General features: G+C 33.5%; 1 protein-coding gene and 1 pseudogene across 3 annotated transcripts in view; both read right to left on the bottom strand.

Annotated features, from left to right (window-relative positions):
• The window catches only part of TBCK (TBC1 domain containing kinase), a 220,901-nt gene that overhangs the window by 105,790 nt on the left and 89,590 nt on the right, over window positions 1–25,521 (bottom strand). For all 3 annotated transcript variants that reach the window (XM_043571089.1, XM_043571097.1, XM_043571106.1), the window contains 8 exons: window positions 20,969–21,018; window positions 20,653–20,782; window positions 19,579–19,677; window positions 17,892–17,954; window positions 17,010–17,136; window positions 15,776–15,826; window positions 14,372–14,455; window positions 4,574–4,659 (listed from right to left, as the gene is read on the bottom strand). In XM_043571089.1, coding sequence (XP_043427024.1) covers window positions 4,574–4,659; window positions 14,372–14,455; window positions 15,776–15,826; window positions 17,010–17,136; window positions 17,892–17,954; window positions 19,579–19,677; window positions 20,653–20,782; window positions 20,969–21,018 — 690 coding nt within the window. The remainder of the gene's footprint in view (window positions 1–4,573; window positions 4,660–14,371; window positions 14,456–15,775; window positions 15,827–17,009; window positions 17,137–17,891; window positions 17,955–19,578; window positions 19,678–20,652; window positions 20,783–20,968; window positions 21,019–25,521) is intronic.
• On the bottom strand, window positions 22,673–23,967 carry LOC122477773 (annotated as a pseudogene).

Here is a 25,521-nt window from a genome sequence, read left to right as displayed (position 1 = left end):
TATTTGCAGAAGCAGAAACATACACCAAGAAAAAATGATAAAAATCACCCTACCCCGATTTTGCCAAATACACATTACTTACCCTATTTATATGTAAATCACGTAACCACCACGACGTACATAATCTAAGCATCACATCAGTGCACACTATTCCTAACTATTCAAGCTCCAGCAGTGCTCAATATTCAGAGTTCTGTGACCCACAGCAAATGGCAAGAAGCCAGAAATCACAATCTTTTCTGCAATGGGAGCCTGCATTTCAATGACAGAAGATTAATGAGGGCTTCTTTTGATAAAATTAGTTATTGAGCGGGCAACTCAGTTTGGGATATTATTACAAAAGTGCCCACCCTTGCCCTTGATGAACTTGACCTCTATTATTAGAGGTGCAGAAAGTCACCAAAGCAATTATTTTAAAGGTGGAAAACCGAAGACAGTAAGTCAAGGGAAAAAACAAAAAACAAAAAACAAAAATGCTGTACAAACTAATGAAAAATAACTAAAAATTAGTTTGTTAATAGAACTCTATCAATTAATACAGAAAAATGTTAGAAAAATTCTCCATTTCAATCACACACCTTCCAACAGTCTTCACTGCCAACAATCTCTACATTAAAAATATCAAATCTGTTTTCAAAATTAAATTTAAAAACAGTCTTAACATTTTGATATTATCTACAGACTTGAGAAACAGGCCAACAAAATACAACAAAACAAAGAACAAGATAAGAGATCAAAAAACAATCTTCTGTTAACATCTTAACTTTGTTAAATACCTTTCATTTTGCTTATTCTCTGAGACAAGAAAATAGTTGCAGAAAAGCAAATTTTCTCCAGGTTAAGCTATATTCTCTTTCCCTCATTTCTCTTTGTTTACCCCAGGATTCCCAACAGTGAAAGAACCATGCTTTGGAGGGTGTTTGGAAATATATGCAGAGTCATTTTTCAGAAATACATGGAAGCATTTAATTGTCACCATGATTAGGGGATTACTACAGGCAATCAGTGGCTGGGGGCCAGTGAGGCTCAGCATTTGCCAGGTACTAGATATTCTCATCGAACAAGAAACTGTCCCTCATCCCACATCTTATGAATATCTCCTAAGGTTAATCACAGTACATGTATAAATCCATATTACTTCATTAAAATACTAGTATTAAGGAGTTTTTGTAAGAAATTACACAAAAATGCCCCACTAAAATGGGGTCATAATAAAGAGGGAAGCATAAATCAAAGATATCATATATAAATTATTGAATTATTGAATAATTAACTCACCCCATGTAGCAGTGCATTTAACAAACACCAATGTACTCTCCACTCAGAGTTAAGATATTATTTAACAGATAATAACACTTTGTGACAACTGCTTTGGAAAGTATTAAAATAAAAAAAATACATTATCAGTAGAATGGAAAGCTACTTTGTACCACCATTCCTCAATTCTAATTTTCTCTTTTTTAAATATTATGTTTTATACTTTCTGTAACTTCTGTAAAAATTCCTTCCTAGGTGTAAATAATAAATATGACACTCCATATTTAGGTCTTTTAGTCAATCTAGAACTTATTTTTACATATGGTGTGAGGTCAGCTTTGATTCCCACCTTCCCTCCATATAGTTACCCAATTGTATCAGGTCCATTTATTCAATAATCCATTCTTTTCTAATTGATTTATAGAGGCATCTCTGTCAAAATCTATTTATGGTTGGGTCTGTTTTGTGTTTTTTGTTTTAGTAGTTTATATTAATATCACTGCATTAGTATTCTTTTGGTTAATATGTGCCTGACTTATGTTTTTTATCTCCTTTTTTGATCAATACCCGTAAATTTTTATCTCTTATAAATAGCATATAGATGGATGTTTTAAAATATCTGAACAATTCCTTTATTCGGCAATCTAATTAATTTATATTCTTTCTATGGTCTTTCAATTTTTTACAGGATTGGTTAACTTTTCTTTGCCTCCCCCCCAAATTGAAGTTATACATTCTTTTTCTATTCTCTTAGTGATTATCATTAAAATTTTAATATGCATTCTCTACTTCTGCATTTCTTTTGAGTGGAAACACTGGCTGTCCTTTGTTCTGGATTATATTTTCCAAGGCTGTTTTCATACAAACATATTAGAAAATGTATGTATGGTTAGAAAACCAACACAAATATGCTAATGCTCCTACTGCTTGCTGTGCTATGAGTAACAATGTCCCTTGTCTCTGACCCAGAAGTCTTGAGTTTCTTGCCACCACCCATGAAATGTACCAGGCTCAGTTATTAGCTTTTACGTAAAGTGAAATCATATCCCAGATCTGAAAAGATCACTGACTTAATATATAACGAGTATATTTATTTTCCTCTCCTATAAGGCAAAAACATTATAATGTTTTTAAGCTGAGTTCTCACCTGCTCTTATCTTTGATATTATTGTTGGCTAACATTTTATTCCCATTCGGCTATTTGCCTTTCCTAAATTGACTTTATGTATAAATATTAAATAGTCATTGTTTAATTTATAAACTAGTGAGGATTAGATGAGTAGTTTAAATAGGATGGAACGGGGGCGCCTGGGTGGCTCAGTCGGTTGAGCGTCCGACTTCGGCTCAGGTCATGATCTCGCGGTCCGTGAGTTCGAGCCCCGCGTCGGGCTCTGTGCTGACTGCTCAAAGCCTGGAGCCTGTTTCAGATTCTGTGTCTCCCTCTCTCTCTGACCCTCCCCCGTTCATGCTCTATCTCTCTCTGTCTCAAAAATAAATAGGATGGAACGGTGCTTGGCACACAGTAAGTACATAATATATGTTCGCATTATTACGTTTTAACAATGTTTTTTGCTCACCTTCCTCAGGCCATACTCATTTAAAGTTCAATTTTCCTAATTAAAGCAAATATAAATTATATATTCTTTGTTGTGAGTCCTTTCTTAATACTGTCTATATTTATAGTATGTCTAAAACTTTAATCAGGCTTTCTTTGTAATTCCATACATACTTTTCTGCATAAATGTTTTTTGTCAATCTACAACACTGCCTGAACCAATGTCATTTTCTGCTTACTACTGAGCACAATTAGGTGCTTTCAAGAGAGGTCTTTGAAAATAATTATCCCTTCTTTTAGTCTGTGTCTTAACCATTAGTATTTTTTCCCTCAAATATTACCAAATCAGCAGTCAGCTCTTCTATAATTTCTTCATCTCCAGCCATAATATTTAATGTAGTTTTGTCTTATATCTCCCAAACGTGAAACAAGAAAGGTGGGGTTATATAAAATGAATACTTAATATGATACTATGTATACTGGTTAATTTTTTATAAGGTTTTTTATCTCCATATAATTATAGGGCTTGTCCTTATTTTGTCTGTTTTATAATTTGTGTATGTTCTTTCTTGGAGGGCTCATTGAATAAACCATACACTCAAATAAAAGGTATTATTACTCCAGAAACCTAGAAGCAAATGACACCGTAAATGTTAAGAATGGCTGCCATAGGCCTGATCACATCACAGAGTTATATATAGCACAATACAAAGAGCAATGAACTAGGAGTAAGTATACCTATGTTTTAGTCTCTATTCTCCCAATGGAAGATAAACCAGACTAGGGGCAGAGGCTTGTCAAATGATGTAAGGTAAAATTTTAGTTCTGTGACTAATTAGTTTTGCTATCTTCTCAAACACTGTATTTCTTATCAACTAAACACTGAAATTATCTGCTTCAATCGCCTTGCAGGTTTGTTTTGAGAATCAAATGAAATAATGTTTACGAAAATATTGTTAAACTTCAAAGCACTCTGCAAGAATTTATACCATAAGTATTATTGTTAACACTTTAAATACATTAGTTGAATGTGCCAATATAAACATTTTTCACCTCTAATCTTAACATCAATATACTGGTCCCTGAATATAAGCCTCAAGGGGAAGTGCATGATCAGGAAACAAAGAAAGTTAAGATGGAATAAAGAGATCTCTATCTCAGAAGTTGTTTTTTTTTTTTTTTTTTTTTTGAGGTTTATAAAAACCTATGATACTATACTCCAAAAGACTATTTAAAGAGGTTTGATTCCATGTCCCACACCACAGACGAGTAATAGGTTAAGCTACACCATGGCTAAACTTTAAGAGACAATTCTGACTTCTGGGTTGACATGGACTATTAAGAAGCTAATGAAGTAAGCCAAAATCTGGCAAAGCTTCTTAGGCTAATATATGAAGAAAAACACAGAAGCAGCTACTTAAAAACTCACTGAAGTTCAAATTTCCTACTTCTTCAAAAGCAGCCTGAATATCATAAAATCCAAGTGAAAACCCTTACGGCAGTTTAATACAACACTCACACTAAAGGATTTTTCAAAACAACTTGATAGTGCCAAAAAAAATAAGATACTTTCCCTTTACTTAAAGTGAGAATATGGAAGGTAATCACCGAAACTTTACAACAGAAGGCTGCAATTAGTAGCAGTACTTAGTTTAGACATAAGGACTTCTTATGACAACACAACTTTAAAAACAGTACTCTTTTGTGCTAATTTCTGCTTTATTTTTTACCTCATGTTCTATTAATGTACCAAGTACTTACATCTGGAATAAATCCAATCTCATTGAGATGATTGCTCAGCTCTGGATCATGGAAAGCAATCATCTGAGAGAACACAGTCAGATACTCTGAAATGACAATATAAAACAATCATCATTTTTACACAATACTTCAAAGACACTAAATTCATATAAATTACAGCTTTATTTACATTTTGAATGATATTTAAATTCTCTAGGAAGAAAATATACTTTAATAGGTAATTTTCTGTTTTATTACTTTAATCACTTCCTGCTAATTATTAAACATACCAAAAAGCTATGGCACAACTTATTTTCTGCCTTCTAAACTATCAGTTCATTTCTTGAATCATAGATTATACATAATGTCTTCCTATTAAATTCAACATACATTTTTCTCTAGCAATATTAAATCTGTCTTGACTTATTGTATATTCACGAAGTGGAAGAGATACTTAAATAAGGACCAACACTTAAAAAACATTTTTTTTTTTTTTAATTTTAGAGGGAGAGAGAGAGAGCATGAGTGCGGTAGAGAGGTAGGGGGAGACAGGGAGAATATCAAGGAGGCTCTACACTCAGTGCAGAGTCTGACATGGGACTCCATCCCATGACCCTGGAATCATGACCTGAGCTGAAATCAGGACTCAGATGCTCAACCCACTGAGTCACCAAGGTGCCCCAAGAACAACACTTTATAAGCAATCACGAGTACAATAATTATGCTTCAAATCTGTTTATATATACAGATATAGGCATTTGTTCCAGTTCTAAATTATTTCCATCTAAGGCTCCCTATTTGCCATATTTAGGAATAAGAATTAACAAATGTTAATCAGAAAATAGGCACAAGGGGGCACCTGGGTGGCTCAGCAGGTTAACCTTCAGACTCTTCATTTTGGTTCAGGTCGTGATCTTGTGGTTCATGGGAAACAGCCCCACATCAGGCTCAGCAGTGACAGTGTAAAGCCTGCTTGGGATTCTCTCCCTCTCTCTGTGACCTTCCCCGACTCTCTCTCTCAAAATAAATAAATAAATAAACATAAAAAAAAAACCAGGCACACAGTAGGCAATTAAAAATACTGTTGTTGATTTTAATCCTATTGTATTTCAGAAAGTCCAGTTGAAACATAAAGAATATTTCCTTATTTTTTCCATTATTTCAGCAAATTACTATTTTGTCAATTTACTTACTATGTTCTAACCTAAACAGGATTCTGGCAACGATCAACTCAAGGGCAAGTAAACCATATTTTTACTAAGTAAAAACACAAAATTAACACACATTTTAAGGAGTTCAACTTCTTCCCCCCTTTTTGAGATTAAAATGACAATAACTCTATAAAATGAGTAGAATGCTGCCTTACTTAAATCTAATGGTTACTGTGAAGATAAATGGTAATAAAAGACTGAATATGAATTATTTTTTCCAGTTAATAACAGAGGGCTGGGGAGATTTCATGACCTACTTACGATTTTTCTCTAGTTTATGACATAGCCAGGTTCAGAATTTAGGTTTTCAGATACCTCGTGGTATGTTTTTTTCTGCTGTGCCAAAAAGGAGCATATTTCAAAAGAGCACAAAATGTGAGTTGTAGGAATATTGGAGAATGCGGTAAGAAAAATTTCAGACTATCTGTATCTTTCTGAAGGAAGATAGACATTCACTACTTCCTAGGGATTCCCCTGGAAATGATATGGAAGATGCTGAGGAATTCAGTATGATGCTGGAATGAGATGTTCGTAATGAGCACACCCAGTGCTCATCCCAAGTGCCCTCCTTAATGCCCATCACCCATTTTCCCTCTCCCTTGCTCCCCCTGTCCACCCTCAGATATCATATGTTTTCACTCATATGTGGATCTTGAGAAACTTAACAGAAGACCATGGGGGAAGGGAAGGAGAAAACAGTAGTTCCTTTAAAAAAAACAAGAACTATATAAAATTGCATTTTAAAACTCTGGTAAATTAATTATCAAAACTGTTTTCCTTTATCAAATAAAGGTCAATACTTGAACCACTAATACTACTATTTCTGAGCACTCCACTATTCAAATCTACACTGTGGGGTACCTGGGTGACTCAGTCAGTTAAGCATCTGACTCTTGATTTCAGCTCAGGTCATGATATCATGTTTTGTGAGTCTGAGTCACTAATTGAGCTCTGCACTAAAAGCATGGAGTTTGCTTGGGATTCTCTCCTTCTCCCTCTCTCTCTCTCTCTGCCCCTCCCCCACGCATGCTTTCTCTCTCAAAATAAATAAGTAAACATTAAGAACAAAAACCCAGGGGTGCCTGGGTGGCTCAGTCGGTTAAGCGTCCGACTTCGGCCCAGGTCATGATCTCACGTCCGTGAGTTCAAGCCCCGCGTCAGCTTCTGTGCTGACAGTGCAGAGCCTGGAGCCTGTTTCAGATTCTGTGTCTCCCTCTCTGTCTCTGACCCTCCCGCATTCATGCTCTGTCTCTCTCTGTCTCAAAAATAAATAAACATTAAAAAAAAAGAACAAAAACCCCCCAAAACAAAAAACAAATCTACATGTCATTAGGTGTCTATAAACATGGCTGTTATATGGTGTCACATGATGAAATAAAGTACTTCCCATACCTTAAAAAAAAATGACTATAACTCAATGAAAGTTTCCTCTTAACTTCAGCTCCTTCCTTCCATAAAGTAGCAGATCTATTTTTCAAACCCATTATGGGTTGAAAATAACCTATAAAAATAATGTCTGATTTTTTTTAGTTCTTAAAGTACCTTATTTTTAATATTTCAAGAAATATTACTAAATCCTTGATAATCTCTTAGTATAAGTAGCCTTCCCCTCTTTTCCTCAATTAAAACTTTGCTTCTGCTGGGTATTATATGTAACTGATGAATCATTAAATTCTACTCCTGAAACTAATATTACACTATATAAATAAAAATTTGAAAAAAAAAAAACCCAAAAAAACCCCTGCTTCTAATGACCAATTCTAATGAATTTTATAATTATTTACCTATAATCAATGATACATATTTTACAAAGAGGAGCATAAAGAAGGGCCACAAAGAAAAGATGAGGCAGTGCTGTATTCAATACCATGATAAAGCCAAATTTCAGATCTAATTTGAACTTCTACCCATGGCTTCTAGGTAAAGAATAGGTATTTGATTAATACTTTTCTTGATTTCATGTTTATTCTATACCAATAGCATTCATTCTATCTACACACTGTCTCATCTTTTCCTCTAAGAACAAGAAAGGCATAATTCACATGAGCTTCAAGAGTTACAGATTAAAGTGAAAACTCAGGTCAGACCCCAATACCCCAGGGAACTTCCAGGTTTAACTTTAAATTTTTTTTCCTACTTCTAATTAGCAATAGTATGTTTACAGTCTTAGTTTACCCAGAAGCTAGAAGTATGCAATACCAATAATCATAAGCATTCAACAATATGTTCATGAAAGCATACAGCTATTAACTTTTAAAAAGCACATTTCATTAAAGAAATTTTTTAATGTTTATTTTTGAGAAAGAGAGATGGAATATGAGTGGGGGAGGGGCAGAGAGAGAGAGAATCTGAAGCAGGCTTCAGGCTCCCAGCTGTCAGCATAGAGCCCAACACAGGGCTTGAACCTATGAACTGTGAGATCATGACCTGAGCCAAAGTCAGATGCTTAATCGACCGAGCCACCCAGATGCCCCAAGCACATTTCATTTTAAACCAGAAAAACTGTGCCTCAAGAAATTCTCCATAGATATGCTCCAGTTTATTAAATATCATTCTTATCTGAACCTGATAAAAGATAATTATTATGTGGTATTACATGGTTAATTAAGAATCAGCTGAAGAAACCTAATCCATCATGAAAACATATTCCTTGCATTCTGCCAAATACCAATAGCTGGATTTATGATATGTGTTACAACTGCATATATATGTATAAAATACAAATATATATGTATTTTTTTATAAAATACATACAAATAAATATGTATACATGTTTATATATTATTATGTACTATGTATTATCTCATATAGAAACAGAAGTCATAAGGTTGGCACAAACTGGTTGCTCGGGACAAGCTTTGGAACGAGATATACTATGGTTTGTTACATTTAGAAAAATTTCTTTAAAGGTGGGATATGATAGAACTGATGAAGTCAGCACTATGTGATATTTCAAGTTTTTTAAAAATGCACTTAAGGGGCGCTTGGGTGGCTCAGTCGGTTGGGTGTCCGACTGCGGCTCAGGTCATGATCTCACAATTTGTGGGTTTGAGCCCTGTGTCGGGCTCTGTGCTGACAGCTCAGAGCCTGGAGCCTGCTTCGGATTCTATGTCTCCTTCTCCCTCTGTACCTCCCCCACCTGTGCTCTGTCTCTCTTTGTCTCTCTCTCAAAAAAAAAAAAAATGCACTTAAAAGTTCCCGAGTAATTTAAAAAAAATCTGAAGTGCATATGTCCTTTGATTTAGAAATCAACCTCAGAGAATTGAAGGGTAGTACAGAAAAACAGACCAGTAGTCAAAATAAAACAAAGAATTTCAAGGATATTACTGCTGACTCTTATAATGTTCATAAACATTCTAATTGTGATTTCTAATAATGAAGATATACATCTAGAGCCATAATATAACCCCCCTAAATAGTGTTTCCTAACTAATAGGTGATGTATGTAAGGGTAAATGTTATTCTTTAACATGAAAATCAAAATATTTACACAAATTCCCCTTAAACTTCAAGTGAAGATTCATGTTGCACTCCTGCCCCAAATCATGTCTAATAAATTTTTTTTGTGTTTTAATGAAACTTTATACCTTTTATTTTTTGCAATGACATATTAAATAAAATTCTTTTCCCTTTTAATCCCTCCAAATTACAAATTCTTATACCTCTCCTTTAAAACAGCCTAATTTATTACATACTTTTAAATGACAGTGTAAGGATTTCATATGACTGTATCATATTTTTGTGCAGCTGTTTAAAATAAGTCATGTTTGTTTTCAAAAACAATTTCATAAAATGGATACAGGATGAAATTTCAGAAAGTTTCCACACATGGATATCCTTATTTTTTCCTTTCTGACTAGTCTTTCTTCTTTCATTCTCTTAGCCAGGGTAAGGAAAGAAGAAGGATGATAGGGGATAGATTTAAAGCAAAAGATTTCCTCTGCTCACCTATCAAAAACGACATTCTCAGTTCTGTAACTATTTGTTATTTTCACTGCTCGTTTTACCTTGAAGATGGTTAAGTATAGATAAATTTGCAAAGAGTCATAAAACTCTTGTCAACTAAAATGTGCCCAAATGAATTTATTTGGTGACATTCTGACTCACAGCACTCAAAAGAAGTCAAAGTTATTTCACTGCCAATGAACTCAAATTAGATGATCTCCCATTACAAAGTTTGCTACTTGTAAAATTTGGCTTACTGCGTAAAGTCACAAGAACAAGTATCAACCTTTATGTGTATAAAGGAAGAGGTGGGTTAAAAAAAAGAGAAAGATAATTTTTAGGGCTACATTTGTCAGCTATTTTTTGCATACGTACCCTGCTCTGCTAAATCTACAAACTCACTTAATGGTTTTCATATTTCTAGTAAAGGTAGAATATTTTCAGTCTCAGAAAAAAAATGTCTTTACTCACATGATGCAAGACACTCTTGAAAATGGCAAGGCTGTATACTCAATGTATTTTCTACTATCTCCCGATATCCTATCATTAAAGCCATCCACGACAAAGATGTACATTCAACCCAAAATAAGAAATGCACCATTTTCCTAAATGCATAACACTTATACTGTAGTTACATATAAGGAGATTTATATTATACTCCTGTTTTTAGACCATAACAGACTTTAGTCTATCTTCCTTCCTCCTTCCCTCCCCCAAAACTTATTGAATGTCTATGTGCAGTGTGACCATACATCGAAGTTTACGTGGGAGAGTCCCAGTTGCTGCCTTAGGCTCAGTGTCTGGTGCAGTTTAGTGTACCTTTTAACTATGAAAAATATCCAATTTAGTTATATAGCCACTGTGGCTATGTGTTGCACTACTTTAAATGTTAGACATTACAGAGAAGAAGATAACATCCTTTCCCCCAAAAGGATTTAGAAACATCTTACAGGTAAACAGAATACTGGGGAAATTTTCACCCAGTTTTATTTCCTAAGTTTATATGGCATTTCTGTATTCCTTTCCCTTTCTGATGTGTAGGAACCACATCTTCCAACTGGTCCAAGTATGAATATGCCTTAGTTTTATAAACAGTACAAGAATGTTTAACATCGTGGCAAAATTCCAATGGCTGTTTTGGTGAACAACACAGAGCAGGATAACTTCAAAGAACAGTTTAAAAGTTTATAGGCCAGTTTTCTGGGTTATTCCCTTCTTAAATGCAAAATGACATTAAAGTATAGTTAGGTTTTCCACAAAGGATGAGTTCCCATTCTTAATGATTAAATGGCTGCCTCTCTTCACTGGACTCAAGCTGCCTTTTTTTTCTCTTCAATAGCCTAAATTATGTCTTTCCAGTGAGTTATAAGCCTGTTCTCCAATATCTCTGAAACTCAAACCAATCTATCCCTTTCAGATCCCTCCACCTTTTTCAATCCAACTGGTACTCTAAGGTTCTGAATCTAAGAGAAATTTTAGTAATCTTTAGTTAGAGGTCCAACCCTGAGTTGTTTAACCAGTATTTTATTTTTAAAATCCTGTGTTGATACTTTATAACTCAATAGTAACACCACTGCGGATAATCTGATAGTGCCAAAAAAGTATGTCCCATTAGGCTAGAAGTAATTAAATTTTTAACCTTTTTAAAAATGTCTAGAGGTAACACGTTATAGGACACATCATATGGTATACAATTAAGGAAAACAGGATGTCTTGACTAGATAACTTTTCTCTCTTCTTTAAGAGACAAAGCATTTTAAATTTTTTTTTTCAACGTTTATTTATTTTTGGGACAGAGAGAGACAGAGCATGAATGGGGGAGGGGCAGAGAGAGAGGGAGACACAGAATCGGAAACAGGCTCCAGGTTCCGAGCCATCAGCCCAGAGCCCGATGCGGGGCTCGAACTCACGGACCGCGAGATCGTGACCTGGCTGAGGTCCGACGCTCAACCGACTGCGCCACCCAGGCGCCCCGAGACAAAGCATTTTAGACTGTGATGAGTATGTAAATACTATATTTTGTTAGAAATTTTTAAATAAAAATATTTCAAGTTCTATTAGTATATAATTATAGAAACAAATATTTTTTTCCAAATAACATTTAAAGTTGCTATTGAATATAGAAACTTCTGGTTTCTATAGAGGCAATAAAATGACTAAATGAATATGCAATTCTACAATTAGCTATTGAATTGATTGGCTTTATATGATCTAAGGCTTTTCCAAAACTTGTGGGGAAAAAAGTGTTCATGTGTTACTTATGCCAATCAAAAATCAATGTTAATTTGAAATTTAAAGCTTAAAATACCATCTAACAAAAGGGGAGGAGAGGACAAACCAAGAAGGAAAACACTAAAATGAGAGCTGAATATTTCTAATTCCAAGCCTAAAATAAACATTTGGAAGAAAAATAAAGCATTTTTCTTCCATAAAATTTAGTAACCAATAATCAGTATACTGTTTCAGCTCCTTCTTTAGCTCTCTTTTGGAATTCAGGCATTCTACTACTCACTGTTTTTTCAACCCATTTTGGAACTTTTTACTGCAGTTCTCTTACATGTTCTCTGTCTTAAGAATATCTTTCTCCCGGGCTGCCTAGGTGGCTCAGTTAAGCATCCAACTTTGGCTCAGGTCATGATCTCTCAGCTTGTGGGTTCAAGCCCCGCGTCAGCTCTGTGCTGACAGCTCAGAGCCTGGAGCCTGCTTCAGATTCTGTGTGTGCCTCTCTCTGCCTCTCCCCCACTCACGCTCACATGCTCCCTCTCCCTCCTTCCCTCCCTCCCTCCCTCCTTCTCTCTCTCTCTCTCAAAAAAAAAAAAGTATTAAAAAATTAAAGAATATCTATATCCCTTTTCACCAAGCAAGCTTCTACTCAGATTTCAAATTCATACATAAATATCCCTCTTTAATGAAACCTTTCTAGACATGCTATCTCTTCTTTTTGCCACTAAAAAGAAGACAGTTTAAAAAAATAAACATACCATAAAATAACCTCCCCAACTTCAACCTCTGTGCTAATATAGTAGTATGTACATTCATTTCATTCTTATAAGTAGTTATTTTCACATTTATTTCCTATATTGGGCTATGAAATCCCTTGGAAAAGGACTGAATGTTCTAACTCTAAGAACTTCTATTCCTTTAGTAGTGCCTGGCAGAGTCAGTGCAGAACAATTAATTATTGGAACACTAAATTAATTGAGACTGCTTCTTTCTTATGTAACATATATGGTCAATACAAAAAATGAACAAATAAACACCTTGACTGTTGTTTCCTGGGAAAATATACATGAAACATTTACATAATATTAAAGAACATTTATCATAGCTTTGAAAAGCTTTAAAATTAGTTACCAATTCAAGATTTCAAACACAAATTTATAGAAATTATAACAGAAAATTAACACTTACAAAAATAAACCTTAAATAATTGTATAGTCTTTTCATTACAGTATTAAATGTTAAAATACATTACTGATTAATCTAACAAACTAAGGATATTTGGGAGCCTTTCTGACTAGTTCCTCCAAATTCATGTTGTGTACACTATGGTTTCTCTTTATCTTTATATATGAAACAAGATCTTATTTATTTGTATAAGCCTTTTTAGAATGTATTAAAGAAGTCTACAGTCAAAGTATAAAAACACATCTTTTTCAAGCTGGAAATTCATTATCAATATAAAACACATCCATTCACCTGTATTATGAAATAGTTGCTAGAAAAATGAAACTTTTTAGAGTTAAATCATTTCTGTATTTTGAAACAGGAAGCTATACAGAACCAAAAGAAAACCCAATGTGATAGAAGCTTTCTAATATGGTCCTCTGAGAGCTAGCCAATGCATTTGATAAGTTCTGTTTTAACTGCTTTTTTGATGTTTCTCCAAATACCTTTATCTTTCTTAAAGTACAGGCATCTAGCTATGCACTATGCTTTAATAGAAGCCTGAAATATTTGGAAAAGTATTATTTCCAGGCCCTTCTATATGAGAGACCAATTAATATTATGGGTTCATGTTAATTTAAAAAAATAACAGCATTATTTCTTACTTATACTTAATTGAAGATTAAGAAATCACGTTTTGTGATATACAAATACTCACCTACATATTTTCTACCTTTAATCTTTTCAGTTTGTTTTGGTCACAATTTGACAAATTATTTGCATTGTATAGCGTCTGAAATCTCTTAGTATAATTCAAGGTGTTATTAAATCCACTCATTTTGGTATTGCTGGAATCTTAAAGAGTATACTGACAATTCTATAATAAATATCACTGATAAAGGTAATAAGGAAACTATAGATAAGTATGGAACACATCTCAATTAATAAAAGATACACTCTTACAATACATAACTTCATTAATTCTCAGAAGTTGACATTACATGACTCTTGAAGTTACATGGCTTTACTAACTAATCTAAAAGCAAAAAGCACCTTTCTTTCTATAAAACATACTTGTCTTTGGTTACAGTAGTCATTAGAACAATATTGTAATTCTTTATGGATTTGGTAGAAAGACTAAACCTAATGGTCTCTTAATGGGTTTTAGCGATAGATTATCATATTTTATTGGGTCACATTCATAAATTTAATTGAGTATTGATCCTTTGACGTAAGTATTTTCTCTGTAAAAAAACAAGGAAAGACATTTGCTTACCTTGTATTACATGCGAGTTGTCTTTCAAGAAAAAGTTATACAGGTATTTGGGAATAAAAGCAGACATACATGCATAAGCCAAGGCTAAGAAAGAATAGGCAAAGATATATGGTAAATTAGTTAATGAGGCAAATGATGAGCAGTTACTCCGCACATAATCCTTGAATTTACTACTAAACAAGAGTCATGTTAACAATTGATGGGAACACAAAATTAAGGGTGGGGGAAACCCTCTATCCTTTAAAAATAAAGAAAACATTTTGGACAACAAAAGATAACCACCCTACTAAATTTGAATTTCAAACTAGTGTGGCAATCATCCCACAATAATAAAAACTTTTATTACTTAGAACTTTATAATTTAAAAAAATTCTAAAAATGATCATTATTAATGAGCTATACCAACTTTAAGATCCTTTATTTTTCTGGATACAAACAAAAGAGTCTGAGAACTTTGGATTTAGGAACTCTAGTCATAAATTATTCTTTCAAACACAGATCTCTTATTCCAGGATCGATGCATGTGATACTAGACTTTGCTTAACTAAACATAGCAAAATCTCTGGTCTAGATTAATGAATATTGATTTCGAAGAGCAGTGTACTTTAAAAATTATTTTAATAGTGAAATTTTAGTTTTCTGGGATTGTGCTATCTCTATTCCTGAAATCTTTATAAATTCTCATATGAAATAGAATTTGAGAAGATGGAGATTCTGAGATTGAGACTTCTAGAGATTCATATTCTATAGGGTAATGGTCTCTGAATGTGATATCGTTGGGGATTAGAATCAATTAAATTTAACATATATTTTTTGAGAATCCTACTATAAAAGAGGCATTATAAGAGGGGGGCAGGAAATTAAAAAAAAAAAACCTACCATTTAAAAAAGCTGCGAACCAAAGAAAGGGTTACTATATTACTGTTTAAATTACTAAAATACAAAACTTACACAAGATAAATTTTCAGAAATACAAAGTACTGTATGGGTTCAAGAGGAAGGATAAGTCTTCATCAAGGAATGACTGAAATGATCAGCTTTGGAGACACAAGAGCACTACTGATTTCTTTACAAACTGTTTAGAAAGTATATATAGACTAAAGCTAATCTCCAAAGAAGTCAAGGTTTTCTCCAAAGTTTCATTAAGTGGTCACCAAAGAAGATGAATTCATAATCAGATTCTCCCTAAATTTCTAGTCACTGCCTGGTCACAACTAAAACTCTAGTAATAAATTAATCCTTTACATCCTCTAAAGTGAGTCTAGCAGATTATGTCAGAAATTTACAGTATCTACCAGGTAAAGAGAGCAAAAACCTTATAACAAAAACAAAAACCTTTCCTGTATGAATAAAATATTTTAGAATAATACGTATAATGATTGTTTAAATGATAAATAGGCTTACCTTCATTATTAAAATTTAAATATAGGAATGGAGCACAAAGCGAATCAAGACCTGATAGGAAGGGGTTGGGGGAAAGAATTCAATAAACATAAATCAGTATAAGTGCATATGTACATACCTTATTCAGCTCCCTGAATTACTGCTATGTAGATTAAGCATTATAAGTATTATCCATCCAGAAACAGATTACATCATGGGGTACTGTGAGGAGTAACTGATAATGACTGGTACATAGTAAATGCCCAATACAAATCAGCTATTATTATCAATATTATTAGTTAGAGAGAGACACACAGTGATAGAAAAATGTAAAATTGATAGGAGGTTTAGAATACAGTCCCATTTCTGACCCTGTGTGATCTTGGCAATCACTTAATATCTCCAAGCATATTTCCTTATCTTGAAGATGGAGATTTGTCCTACAAGTTTCTCTGGGATGACGAAAAGAATTCTTTTAAAAATTGTGAAGTAAAATACAAACATATTACATATTTCTTTTATTGATAATACTGCTGTTCATATGTTGTCATGCTGAAGGAAGGTACATAAGTCTATAATTGTTAGGAAGATCTGGAACTCTAAAATGGACAGGGCTAGGAAAAATAATAGCTTCATTTTAAGTTTAGTCAGAAATTGAGATATAAAATATAAAAACTACTGTTCATAACAACTTAAAAAATAGAACTGGGAAGGAAGAATGGGTGTCTGATTCATGAATTTATCAATGGCTACAAAAATAATAATGAGAAAAGCTAAAAATCAAGGATATGGAATATTAAGGTTATTTAAAACAGGAGAGATAAATTAAATGAGCAGTTTAGGATGACATCCTGTTCCCTAATATCTAATAACCATGATAACCAAAGTTGTAAATCATTAAATGCCAAGAATATCAACTAGCTCCAAATTATTTATAGTATAATATTATTTCATGATTTGTATAAGCATTAAGAAAAGTATCCCCAAAGATCCCAATAGCACAAAATATTGTTCCTACTCTCCTAATCAACATTATGGCAAATTGTTTCATTAAATATCTTGCATTTAAATAATATCTAGTAGGCATTTAGACAAAGTTTAACAAAAAATTCTCTCAAAAAATAGATCATAGCTTCAGTATCAACTTTCTTCAAAGCCAAGGATACTTTGATATTTTAATTTTTTAAATTGTCAGTTATTCAACATGCTCCTAATACTTCAAAAAGAGTCTTAGTAATTGGGAGAAAAAAGTTACCTTGCCAATACACAAGATCAGGATGAGACACGACCCAGGCTTTTAATACACGCCTAAATTTTGCATGACCTTCTGGTGATGACAGCAGTTCATCGTACTGATGACAACGAGGAATATCCACTTCAATCTAAAATAGCAAAAACAATAAGGTGGAATTGTAATAAAGTGATTTGCAATAAACCCAAGATAACAAAAAGGAAGACTGCATCTTGAATTTCAAAACAGACCACCTACATAATCCTGGTTTCTGAAGTTTTTAAATTTTATATTAGTCCTCTGGAAACACCAAAACAGTTGTGTTTATACTTAAACAAAAAAGCAGATCATTTCTATTGAAAAGGTATGTATTAATATAGTTTTCAAAAAACCTTCCTTTAGAAGCTGGTCTAAATAAAGGGCAATTTCTTCAGATAAAAGAGTAAAATTATTGGGGCCCCTAGGTGGCTCAGTCAGTTAAGCATCTGACTCTTGATTTTGGCTCAGGTCATGATCCCAGGGTCATGGGTTTGAGACCTGCATTGGCCTCTGCACTGAGCATGAAACCTGCTTAAGATTGTGTCTTTCTCTCTCTCTCTCTCTCTCTCTCTCTCTCTCTCTCTTTCTGTTCCTCTGCCTCTTTCCCTTGCTTGTGCTTTCTCTCTCTAAAACTTAAAAAAAAAATTATAAATAAATAAATAACAATTATTAGGAAAAGTTACTTAAACTCTTTTAAGGAACAGTTCTAACTCAATAAATTATAATTAGTAAGAACTATGCTTACTCTACCACCATATGCATATAGTGGCTGCTGATTATTCCTACTCAAGAAAATTCCTCCTGTCTTCTAAAAGTTAAAGATTTGGCAGAATTATCTTAGGTTGTTTAAGAAAATCTAAATCATACTTGTCTATCTGTAGGAATTGGAGTGTCTTTATCAATTGCATCGTATTTGGCATGGATAGCCCCCTGCAAAAAATAAGATATATTAATTCATCACATCCTTAATAAATTATTAACTTAGGCAAAATATAGTTTTTATAAACATCTATCTTTGAAAACACACCCAATTATAGATATGCACATTCAAACCCAAAGCATCATTTTAGAAAAATTCTCTACATCTGTGACATTCTGTGATGAACGTCCATGATAATATGCCATTTTGCTTAGGCAGACATTTGAATTATACACACAAGATGACAAATACGTTGAGTCACTCAGCTAATGAGTATGCTTAGCTCTTCTTCCAGTCTCCACAACACAGCACAGCACAGCCTTAATGCTCTATTCATTGTTATCTCAAACATAGTAAGTTTCATGAAGAAATTAAAAAGAAAAAAGGGGGGGGGGCAGTCATCCCTTGAGAAATTTTCCTGTTAAAGTTGAAAATAAAAGCAAAAATAAAATAAAACTGTTTGAAGGAGTTCAGCACTAGGAGGAAAAGATTTGGGATAAAGAATGAAATACCATGTGGAATCCCTAATGGAATCATTAAGGGATTAAAGAGATCATTTGCATTTTCCATTTATACCACTACAGAAGGAATAACTGAATAAACCACTTTAAATTTTGGTCATGTTCTACACAACCAAATATAGAACGATTCTTCTTAATTCTCTGGTTTACTATAATGGTAGAAAAGAGCTAGGAATTTGGGGTTCAAACTCTGATATTATAGGATATGTCAACATCTCTGGCACATCTATTTTATGAGATATTTGGACAACCTGACCTTGGAAGTCATCTTGAACTTTAGCATTATATGGTTCTACAGTTCAAATTATTATCATATGGTATGGAAAAATAGGTATTCTCATAAAACAATGAACTAAACTCAAAGATATTTATAGACTTTCACCAAAAAAAAAAATATCAGGAATGAAGAAAATAATTCTTTTAATGGAGAGTTAAAAGGCTTAAATATACTTGGGAGAACTCACACACCAAAAAATAGGTGATGGATATCCATAAGATATCTTTAACAGAATCTAGGAAAGCAGGATGACAAAGAAATTGACAGGAAATGAAAAAAATTGGCAATGATTTGGCCCATTATCAAGACTACTGTCAACAAAGTCTCTATTAGTACCACAAGTCACCCTAATAATGTGACACCTCTCTTTTTCTCACTGCCACAGATAAGGTATTATAGAAGACAAAGTAGCTATTTCTCTCGGCAGCATGTACTAAAAGGCACTAAAAATTATATTAATGATTTTTGACAAGGTTCAAATTGGAGTGGAAGATTTCTCCCATCTTAGAACTACCTATAAATAGGCAATCCTATTTGTAAATGAACATATTCAAAAGAACAATATAACTGACATATATTTTAAATATTCTGATTTGACCTCTATTAAATGAAATATTAAATAGCATAAATCTAACAAGACTTCAATCATATTTTTCTAGTCTATCTAGTCTATTCTTTTCCTCTATTCCTTTCACTAAAAATTGTCAAATAATCTTAATACTCAAATTTTACTATGTAATTTTTTAACAACATGGAAAATAGTTATTCAGAAAGCACTTTCCTTCTTCCTTCTTTCTTAATATTATTAATCAACCTCTAACCTCTTTTCTTTCTTACCTCAACTCCCAGAAGAGCAGCCCATGTTAAACCTCTCATAAGAGGAGGAATGTCAACTCGTGCTTCCTTCCAGATTTGATTTTTTTTATATGGATAAGCCTATAGATAAAAAAAGATATGAAAAAAATCTCAAGTAGCCAAGTGCCATCTTTTAATCTAAACAATGACAGAGTTAAAAGTGACCTGAAATAAATTTCCAAGTATCTGAAATTATTTTGCCTGGTATTAATAATACATATAAGTTAGTAATGGAATAGTTCCCTATCCTCTGTAGACCTTATATAATACAGTCAAAGAGAGGAGCTGAATCTCCTGTTTTTAATCATTCCTCTCTGTTTTGTGCTCTGGAAGAATTATGAATGACTCTTATGGAGAATAATATTACCAGTCTCATATGGGTTAAATAACGCATAAGGCACTTTGTAAAATATCAAGTGATACAGAAAGTATTCAATAAATAAAAGTTATTACTAAGGTTATTTCTATAAGCTTACATATAAATGTGTCTTTATAAATTTGTGCTTTAGGAGGAATTTCTAGAAGAGAATTAATAGGACACGGGGTATGGATGTTATTGAGGCTCTTAATACATAATTTAAAATAGATTTATAGAATGTTTCAACCAACTTAACACTCCAAAAGAATGAGAGTTCCAATCTCAATATACATTTGCTCACTTTAATAATTCAATATGAAAAATAAAGGTCTATATTTTTTCATTCCTGGTGAGGATACATATTTTGAATAGACTTATTGACTAGTTGTATTTCTACTATGTTTTTTTACCCATTTCTCTGTTCCAATGATCGTCCTTTTTCCTGTTTATTTTTAAGTGTTCTTTAAATAGCAAGGATAATAATTAATCTTTTGTCTATGGTTTTGCATAGATGCCTTCATCTTGTTTTACTTTTTAATTTTATTTACTATGAACATGAGTCATTTTTAGTATTAAAGTTAAGCATATAGATAGGTCATAAAAATTAGTGTTCTCATGACCTTGAGATTCCCTAAGAATTATTAATGAAATAAAAAATAAAGATTGTATATGGGCTCTTTACACTTTTGAATCCCTACCTTTAGCAGCCTGTCAAAGAGAATGATTCTGTTTAGTTGGTACTCTGTGTCCCTCTCTCTGATGATTAAAGGGAGAGTGGCAGCTGCAGACAACTCATTATTGCTGTTTGAATGAGGTAAATTAGACTGGCTATAAAAGAGAAACAAAAGCAGAAAAACTGACCAAAGTTATAAAATTAAAAAAAAAACAAAACACCACATTTTTGTACTCTATTTAGGAAATAATTTTCAAAGAAAATGTGCAAGCTTCTTATCAATTTAATATAAACAGAAAAGAAAAATAATGGTAAAAGAATATATATATATATATACTCACTCATCTTCAAGTAGTGGGTAAAATGCTTCTCCACCAACATCTTTTAATCTCTGAATTTAAAGAGAAAATATTTATGATATTTAAGATCTGAGACAGAAACACTATTCTTTATTTTTAAAAAATATGTAAAAGTTAGATATTTATGAAGATACCAAAAAACTATAAAACAGAATCTAAAATTCATTCCTATCATAAACATGCAACTATACCAAGCCTCCAGTGAGTTTAGCTGTGAAGAATATTCTTTTTGATTTTTTTACCTTGGGAATTTCTTATAAATGTTAGACACTGATTATGACAGTTTTCCAAACACAATGCAGAATTACTAACATTAGTATAAAACTGAGTAAATGGAGACATTTTTAAATCATATGAATATTATGTAAAAAAAGGTACCTTTTAACACATACCCCTTAATTTAAAACTGAAGTCAGATTTATTTTTGCTTTGACACTGACACAAACTAAGACAAAAGGTGCTAATAAAAAGGATTCAAGAGAATTTCTTACATCATACTTTGAATGTGCATGATTCAAATAGCTGGTAAATCAACTGGCAAAATTCAATTTTCTTATTTTTTTCACAAACTTATTATAATAACTGTTATTCCAAATAATAATATTGCCAGGATTATAGATATTCTTTAAAAACATAAGAAGGCAGGCAGTAGTAAAGTAAAATCTTAGACACATCCTAAGTAGGGTGATTAAAGTTAATGCTGTCTTGCCTGCTGCTCTGTTCTTCAGTCCAATGTCCAACTTGAGGGCCGAGTACCTGTTCCTGTGGGGACTGACACAGAAGTTCAAGCTCTGTGTGTAGGCAGCATTGATCTTCCATTGATAAGAGTTATTGTGCACTCACCCATGTGAGTTATTCTCAGAATTTTTTAAAGCCAAAGAAAAATCTTTTACCCACAACTAAGAACCTGGCAAACAAGGAATTTATGCCTGGCTTTTCTCTCAGTTCTGATGTGCCATAGATTTTATCCCATTTTGCCTCTAAATTTTAGGTATCCCTTTCACGGATTTTGATACTAAGTAGAAGAATAAGATTTTCCCAAATTTTGCTGCATTATTAATATGCACATTGTTTTAAAGTTTGGATTATACTGTCCTAAGAATCATAGATTTTAAGTGTCTCTTCTGCTTTTTTTGGTACCAAAAATTTGTACTTAAGAGAAAAATACAGAAAAGTGTAAGGTAAAAATTGTTATTTGGTCTCCATATTATTTTAAAAATCAGAAACATAAATAACTTTTTTTGTAACACTATTTTATTTGGAGTGAACCCTTTTCAGTATCCCTAAACTGTGAACAATGGGAAATGGAAGTATCAAAGAAACACATCAGAGATGTGACAAAAACCTTTACATTTTTTTTATTGACTTTATACAATCAGTGCATATTTAAGTAAAACAATTTACTATTAGGCAAACATTTTTGCATATGCTGTCTTTTTTTTTTAATTTTAATGTTTATTTATTTACTTTTGATAGAGCACAAGTGGGGAAGGACAGAGGCAGAAAGAGAGACACCGAATCTGAAGCAGGCTCCAGCTCTGAGATGTCAGTGCAGAGCCTGACCTGGGGCTCAAACTCACAAACGGAGAGATCATGACCTGAGCTGACGTCAGACAGTCAACCAACTGAGCCACCTAGGTGCCCCTATGCTGTCTTCTCTTTATCTTTCTGTGCCTTTATCTTGTCTGACTTTCAGCAATTCTGCCTGGATGACTTTATCTTCTGGTGCTGTCTCCTGAGCTTTCTTAAGTTCAGCCAATGCTTGATGGTATTCTTTTAATCCTTGTCATCCTTGAGTTCTACAGTACAATGCTTTGGTATTTGATGGGTCTAGTTCAAGAGCTTCCAAGTAATTGTCAATTGATCCCTGCCAATTTGACATCTTCAGTTTATAAGCACCAATGTTCGGCATGCAATTTAAAGCTATAGGTTGCAGCTTCGATCTGTCTGCTTTCTTAGTAACAGCCATGAACGTTTCACATATCTTAAAACTTTTGTGTTTTCTTAGTGGCCATCTCCCAGTTCTGGGATTTGAAAAAAGTATTTATAATATATTTTTTTAAGTTTTCTGTTATTAGTAAAATTTTATCTATATCTTTTAAGTCTCTATCGGCATACTCAGGGAAATCTGGATGACTGTCACCAGAACATCTATTGGGAATACGTCCCAATCATTCCCCTCCTTCAATTCCCCACATTCTGTAGTAACACACAATTTGGCAGGTTTTTTACCTTTCACTTCTACATTTTCCAGTATCCTTGCCACACCCATTTCTTTAATTACTTGACCAAATACCACATGTTTCCTTCCAAATGAGGAGTGGGATCTGTTGTGATAAGAACTGAGAACCATTTGTATCACAGCCCACATTTGCCATGCTCAGTAAACCTTCCTGGTTAAGCTTGTAAGAGAAATTTTCATCCTCCACCTGTCCCATCAATATTTTCTCCACCTGTCCCATTTTGTTTTGAGAAGTTTCTACCCTGAATCATAAATTTCTTAATAATTCGATGAAAAGGGCATCCTCGAAATGGAGAGGTTTCCGGTGGTGAGTCCAATGCCTTTTTCTCGTCTACACAATACACAGAAATTTTCTACAGTTTTGGGTACAACATCTGCAAACAATTCTAAGACAATTCAACCAACTCACTGCCCTCCGATGTCCACGTCAAAGAAGACTCAGGGGTTGCTGGGGGTTGGAGGGCTTAGTTTTGGGGGATGGGTGTGACATTTTGAATTGCATATACACTTGGGAGAGAACTCAGAGAACCTTGTGGACACCTGGAAGCTCAACCCAAAAGTAACTTTCTCTCTCTCCCTCTCTCTCTCGTTTTGATTAATAATTACAGAGAAAAAGTATTTTAAATTTCAAAAGTGGAAATATAAGGCAATTGAGAAAGTAAAATTGAAATCTTGTATTCATTTAACTTATGTTTACATAGTTTGGGTTATATTTAAATCTTTTTAAAAACTTTTTTTAATGTTTATTTATTTTTTGAGAGAGAGACAGAGCATGAGTCAGGGAGGGGCAGAGAGCAAGGGAGACAGAATCCGAAGAAGGCTTCAGGCTCGGAGCTGTCAGCACAGAGCCCGATGTGGGGCTTGAACTCACAAACTGTGAGATCATGATCTGAGCCGAAGTCAGACTGAGCCATCCAGGTGCCCCTACTTTGAGTTATATTTAAATTAAAGAAACAATATATACAATGGAATATTACTCAACCATTAAAAAGAATGAAATCTTGCCATTTGCAATGCCTGGATGCAGCTAGAGTGCATTATGCTTAGTGAAATTAAGTCCATCAGAGAAAGACAAATACCATATGATTTCATTCATATGTAGAATTTAAGAAACAAAGCAGAAGAACATGTGGGAAGGGGAAAAAAAAGAAAGAGAGAAGCAAACCATAAGAGACTTTTAATGACAGAGAACAAACAGGGTTGGTGGAGTGAGGTGGGTGAGGAGATGGGCTAGATGGGTGATGGGCATTAAGGAAGCACTTGTGATGACGAGCACTGGGCATTATATGTAAGTGATGAATCATGAAATTCCACTCTTGAAACCAGTATTACAGTATATGTTAACAAACTAGAATTTAAATAAAAACCTTAAAAAAATAAACAAATTAAGAGTAAAATCAAGTCAGTTGAAAACATACATTTGGATGTAGTTTATTGTTTGTTGCTTTGTACTGCTATTTACTTAACTCACTATATACATTCTTCTTTAAAGAGATGATAAGTTTAGTGTATCAAGTAGTAGTAATTATATATTTAAATTTTCTATTCCTTGCATCATGGAAAATAAGAGATTCTAATTCTCTCCTACTATATAATTTCTAAAATACTAAATGACAGGAAAAGCCTAAAAATGTAAGAAAAATGCAGTGATAGACCCAAAGCTGGGCTTAGAGAGAAAAGTTATAAGCTATCAATAAAGTGTATTGATAATTGTGGCCTGGGGTTTTAGAGCACAATGGGACAAAGACTTGGGCACCTGATTAACAGGGAGCCAGACTAGAGGAGACCCTGCTATATTCAAGTAAAGAAAAAACTGTGGTCGTTGGGTATATCCAATTTTAGCCATCTCCAGTCATTGATGTGGGGAAGAATACCCAATTCTAACTCCCTTTAGCCATCTTGTCTCTCCTAATAGGGTAAGGAAGGAAGCTGAGAAGTGTATGCGAAGGTCATGGCCAGAGACACAGGTTCACTAAAAGGCTGAGACCTAATCATAGGATTATAGAACTCTTTCCCTTCCCTTCCCTTCTTTACTTCCATGTCAATAGAGCTCCTATGTAAAAGGGAATTCCAGCTGAAAGAAAAGGCCTCAGACCCCATTTTAAAAAGTCTCTAGGGAAACCCAAAGACACCAAGTGGAACAAGAACAAGGGTAGCTGAGGAAATTTTAGATTCTGACAAAAAAGCTACACAAATAATAAACAGCTAGATAAACATGACATCTTGAGCTAACGCCTATATACCACAGTTTCTTTTACTGGAAAATTATGTCAAGGTTTCAAAAAAAATTGCA

The sequence above is a fragment of the Prionailurus bengalensis genome, chromosome B1 (assembly GCF_016509475.1).
Source record: "Prionailurus bengalensis isolate Pbe53 chromosome B1, Fcat_Pben_1.1_paternal_pri, whole genome shotgun sequence".
In the NCBI taxonomy this organism is placed as follows: domain Eukaryota; kingdom Metazoa; phylum Chordata; class Mammalia; order Carnivora; family Felidae; genus Prionailurus; species Prionailurus bengalensis.
This window is presented reverse-complemented; position numbering and strand designations above follow the sequence as displayed.